The sequence below is a fragment of the Macaca thibetana genome, chromosome 11, assembly GCF_024542745.1.
Source record: "Macaca thibetana thibetana isolate TM-01 chromosome 11, ASM2454274v1, whole genome shotgun sequence".
Lineage (NCBI taxonomy): Eukaryota > Metazoa > Chordata > Mammalia > Primates > Cercopithecidae > Macaca > Macaca thibetana.
Window position 1 is genome coordinate 101,595,000 of NC_065588.1, and position 6,000 is coordinate 101,600,999.

The 6,000-nt window shown below is 38.0% G+C and overlaps 1 protein-coding gene across 1 annotated transcript in view; it reads left to right on the forward strand.

Annotated features, from left to right (window-relative positions):
- Positions 1–661, forward strand: part of C11H12orf75 (chromosome 11 C12orf75 homolog) — a 37,504-nt gene extending 36,843 nt beyond the window's left edge. Inside the window, exon 5 of the mRNA XM_050748514.1 lies at positions 623–661. Coding sequence (XP_050604471.1) covers positions 623–627 — 5 coding nt within the window. The 3' untranslated portion in view covers positions 628–661. The remainder of the gene's footprint in view (positions 1–622) is intronic.
- Positions 662–6,000: the final 5,339 nt, after the last annotated feature.

Genomic DNA, 6,000 nt, shown 5'->3' on the forward strand with positions numbered 1-6,000 from the left:
CCACATGGTAAGAAGAATTCCAGAGCATAATTTAGCTTTTATTTGTGGTTATGCTCCATATTTTTAATTTCTTGTTAATTTTAGTGATGATCAGTGTGAAAATGAAAGCTAATATTTATGTAAGTTTATGGCATTTTCATAGAACAGAAAGGTAAATTTCTGTAATATAAGATGACTGACTGATAAGCAATCTGCTGTTTAAAGGAAAAGTAATTGCCTATTGCATAATTAAATGAAATGAGGCTCCATTTTCTGAGTTTTAATAGATAGCAATTATGGGGCCAATGAAGTCCTTTTGATAGGCACCTTTTGATTGATAGATAGCTTCTTGCTCAAGGCAGTTTTTAAGTGAGGCTTATGGTAAACAACGCTGATTTACAAAACCACTGTACAAGGTATTGTCTGATATATAGTTTTAAATGACTATTAATATGTTCGCTTTATACTCAAGGCTATATTACATTATTTTTAACATACTATATTTGTTCCTCATTGTTCTTCCCATACTTTGTGATTTAGACTAGCAAATACTTATATGTCATTACTGTTTACAGTTCTATAGAAAATTAGAATATGTTATTTATAATCTGAACATTCAACTTTTCTTAATTTTCTCTTTAAGATTAGAAGAAAATAACATCATGACTCAAGAATCAAGAGGTAGTGTGTATTTTTCTAAATAATTCTATATATTTAGACTTGTTGATGAATGGACTGTAGATATTATTTGCTCTATCTTTCTAAGAAATCCTGAACTGAACCTCACAATTTAAAGAAGGGGTTTCATCCTATAGAATTGAGTGTGTTTTATTGCAAAGAGGTGAATAATCAGATCAATTTTCTTTCATCTACTTTTTTTCCATTTCATTTTGTTAAAAATGAAACTTAATTTATTTAGTAAGAGCAAGCTAAGTGTCTACCTAAAACGTTCAGATCTCACCCTTCTTCACTGCAAAAATCTTTGAGGGCCTAGGACTTGAGAAATGGCAGGGAGAGACCAGAGAGGCTAGAACTGGGAATTAGATTAGAATCGATTTTAAGTGGTATTAGCCAGTGGTTAATACACAGAGAGGAGATGTGTCAGTACCAAAACTCCAGTAGAGATGGGCAATCGATCAATTAAGTCCCAAACACTTAATACTGATTCTAATCTAACTGAACAGAGATGTAATTATGCAGGAAGGAATAGTAAGAATCAGAGTATAAGTTAACAGATTGGTTTTACAAAACACATTCAGTATGGAGACGACGAAGAGCGAGGAGTTGGAATTATAATAAGACAAACAAGAATAAGGACAAGAGAAAAATAGCTTTCATTTATTAACTGCCCTGCATACCAGTCTCTAAAAGACGTGGAGCAGCATTTCCATACAGACAAAGAATCTTCGTTCACTGGGTCCAACAAGGGTCCAACAACACATTCCATGCTGGGCTCCCCACTGTATTTCACTCTTGCTGAATGGCACGCAACCTCTTTTGAAGCCTCCAGTGATTAGGAATGTCCTATCTCCTGAGATAGCCCATTCTCTTCTGGAAGTCAGGCAGCCTTGGTTTTGAATTCAGGCTCTCATTGACTAACTGGGCAAGTTCCTTCCCCTTTATGACCTCAGTTTTTTTATCTGAAAAATGGAGCCAATACTTAAACTGAAGAGTTGTTGATCGGATTAAATATGAAATAAATGGTAGCGTCTGCTATCATCATTGTCATCACCACCATACTATTAATTTTTTTAATAACCAAAGTCTAACCATTGGCAGACCAAAAGCAAGACTGATTTGATACTGAACCAACTTCTCGCCCAGGGCCAGTACTAGATTTGCTATTTGGGATGAGGTGGGATTACAGACTAATTTCACAGGTGGAGACAAACAAGCTTTCCTGCTAGAGAAAGGAGACATAGAAACTGTAACCCGTTTCTTCCTGACAAGAACTTAGAACAATCTTTGGGTAGCTACATCTTTGAAGATTTTCTCATCAAGGCAACATTATGGAGGTTTATCCCCTCGTACCCATGAACACAGGGTGTTCGGTTTCTTTTTGGGAAGTCACTGGAGAGTTTCTATTTCTAGTATTTTTAACATAGTTCTAGCCCTCCATATAGATTTCTGAGTTCCCTGCTAGTTTTCTCCTGTGCAGAAGTACTTTTATTATTTGTATCAAATAGAAAAGGTAAGTCGAAACCAAGAATATACTGCTGTTTACCCTCCTGGAAACAGAATGTGTTTCAAAAAGCAAGGGAATAGAGAGGAAAGAGGTGCTGCCTAGATAGCTATGAGGAGACTGGGCAGCTCTGCTACCAACACAGACCTAAGATGAGTCCCTTAACTTCCCTCAGCTTGTCTCAACCACAGTTTTCTCATGGGAGTGTTAGACACGATGATTGCTCACCCTCGTGGGTGGATCTGAAGTTCGCTGGTAACACTTCAGCAATAATCCTGGTGAGCAAGCTCATATCACTTTAGGCAGCTAGCTAAAACATTTCTTCCTTTTCATGGCTGTAAATATATAGTATTTTATTGCCACCCCTCTCTTATCTCAATTTTCCCCGTTCTTTAACTCTTCCTTTTTTTTTTTCTATTACCCTTACATTTTATTTATTTACTTATTTTTTATTTTTATTTTACTTCAAGTTCTGGGATACATGTGCTGAACGTGCAGGCTTGTTACATAGGTATACATGTACTGTGGTGGTTTGCTGTACCTATCAACCTGTCATCTAGGTTTCAAGCCCTGCATGCATTAGGTGTTTGTCCTAATGCTGTCCCTCCCCTTGTCCCCCACCCCCAACAGGCCCAGGTGTGTGATGTTCCCCTCCCTGTGTGTTCTCATTGTTCAACTCCCACTTATGAGTGAGGAAATGTGGTGGTTAACTCTGTCTCTAAACAATTAGTTTGATCCTGGTCTTTCTGTAGCCTCCTTTGTATTATCTGAAAAGTTTTCTAAGTTGATAAGCTGCCCATTTTCCTTAGATGCTAAGCATCCATTGTGGTCCTTATCTGTGACATGCCTGAACTCATGGCTTTCTAGGCCTTAGTTGTTGGGCAGAAACCCCGATGAGAAGACTTCAGAAAAGAGATGTTTCATGGAGAGAATTGGAGACACTTTTGTTGTTGTTGTTATTTGTTTGTTTTTTACCTAACATGTGGACTCTCTCTGAACTAAATGCACTCAGTGATCAAAGTTGATTTGGTTTGGTTGATTTTGAAACAAATTGAGGAATGATTTCAGAATCTCTTAAAGTTACTTATGGCCGGGCACGGTGGCTCAAGCCTGTAATCCCAGCACTTTGGGAGGCCGAGACGGGCAGATCACGAGGTCAGGAGATGGAGACCATCCTGGCTAACACGGTGAAACCCCATCTCTACTAAAAAATACAAAAAACTAGCTGGGCCAGGTGGCGGGCGTCTGTAGTCCCAGCTACTTGGGAGGCTGAGGCAGGAGAATGGCGTAAACCCAGGAGGCGGAGCTTGGGTGACTCCAGCCTGGGCGACAGAGCGAGACTCCGTCTCAAAAAAAAAAAAAGAAAAGAAAAAAAATGTTACTTATGTCAAGATGCACATGTGTAGTTTCTTGTGCAGATGACCCTAGGGTGAAAGTTATACCCACTTAGATGTGCAGAGTACTTCCAGCACAGAGGGGCTTAAGTGATGCTTCTCAGGTGACAGTGGGTGGCCTGGCTGCATCAGAATCCTGTCGGGGAGCGCCGTGTAATGTGGAGGGCTAGGCTCTCCCCGGAGGTTCGGACCAAGTAGGGAAGGGATGGAATTGTGGCTGAACAGTCTCTATTTTTAATTCAGATGATGTTAATATAATGCAGCTAGGTTTGGGCATTGCTTATCAAGATGTATTTTAATTGTAAGTTTGTAAGTCTCTTTTCCTACCCAACTTTGCTTCTTTATATAATTATCATCAGTGCTTAGCTCTACACTGGCCACATAAGTCTTAAATTAATATTGGGTGGATATTAAATAGGTGCTTTACTTAAAAGAAAGTCAGTAAATAACTTGTAGGCTTAAGGCTAATATATTTTTTAACCTAAGTTGTACCCGTTTGCTCACTCTTTTCTCCTCTTCTGTTGTCTCCTTAGCATGCTCATCAATTTGGAAGGAATTTGGCTCCGTGGGACATTGTAATGTGCACAGACATTTCCAAGGAAATTCTAAGCAGTCACCCTTCCCTCTTGCATTCCCCCAAATCTTAAGTGTATACATAAAACCCTGGGTACATATTGTTGTGGTAATAGAAGGGAATTGGTTAAACAGTACACTTTATGGAACTTTCTGTGGCCCCCTACGAAAGACAGGTTAACAAACTGTCATGGAGGCTGCTGTTGCCTAGCCAGGGCTGCTGCATTTTGACATTTCCACCGTGGCCACTCAACACATTTCATGGAGGTCATGTCTTTTCACTGATACTTTTTGATAGTTTTTATATAACAAAATCCTTATTCTATTTATAACTTAAGATGATAAGGCACTATAAATGAATGACCTAAAATAATATATTTGTCTGTTATCTTTCGCTATTTCTACTTCACTTTAATTTTTAGCTGTAAAATTGGTAAATGGATTCTTACAACTATCTCTTTCTGTTTTTTACTATTTGGTTTTCAAATTTCATTTAAATGTCAGAATTTCCTTTTTAGGAACAATGTGTATTTCATTGCAATATTTAAAAATAAACTCAAATTTGCATGCCATATGCACATTTTGATTACATTTTTATTTTCTTTCATGAAAGGCATGTGCAACTACAAATACTTCATAGCCATTGCGTTGCTCATTCTATGTCACGGTGTCTCTTCATTATTAGTTCTCTAGCTGTTTTGAAGGACTTGGTGATGGACGGTTAGTGGGATATCTGGAAATTAATTTGATAATGATTTGTGTATCTACGTAGTACTACAATGTAAATTACTCAATTTCCCAATGTATTTCAACAATTAAAACATTTTTATCCCTCTTCACTTACATTACTTAATTATTTTTCAAAGAACACTTAGAAGTCATACATGGCATTGTGATGTAGAGATACATTATATAAATATATAAGGATAATAATGTATAAACAGATTACTATGAAAAACCAAGTTTTTCACAGGAAGAAAGACATTATCTTATATATTTGGTCTATATGACAACCACAGGGACATCAAATTGATAAAAAATATCAAAGCTAAGAATTAGTAAGAAATTATCCTGATACACACATTCCTGTCTCATGTTTGTAAGTCCATAATGGTATTTAGGTGGAATATCAGCAGTTTGACCTATTAGGGATAACAGATAGATTGACTTTTTTTTTTTTTTTTTTTTTTTTTTTAGATGGAGGCGTGCTCTGTTGCCCAGGCTGGAGTGCCATGGTGTGATCTCGGCTGTCTGCAACCTCTGCCTCCTGGGTTCAAGCGATTCTCCTGCCTTAGCCTCCCAAGTAGCTGGGACTACAGGTGTGCACCACCACGCCCGGCTAATTTTTTGTATTTTTAGTAGGCACAGGGTTTCACCATGTTGGCCAGGCTGGTCTTGAACTCCTGACCTCAGGTGATTCACCTGCCTCGGCCTCCCAGAGTGCCGGGATTATAGGTGTGATCACTGCACCTGGCCATATTGACTTTTAAAAAACTTTTAATTTTGAAATAATCTTAGATTCATAGAAGCACGTAAAGATTATACGAAGAGTTTCTGTATGCGCTTAACCCAGCTACTTCTAATGCTAATCTTACATGACCACAGTACCTTTGTCAGAAGAAATTAAACATAGGTACAACATGGTAAACTACAGCCTTTAATTGGATTCCATCAGTTTTTCTACTAATGTCCTTTTCGTTTGTTTCAGGATCAAATCCAAGATTCCATTGCATTCTGTTGCACTTGATCATCCTGTCTCCTTATTCTCCATTTGTCTCCTTAGTCTCCCCTTCCTGGTACTTTCTTCATCTTTCCTTGTTTTTCCTGACCTTGCCACTTTTTTAGCCTGCTGATTAGATATTTTGTAGTGCA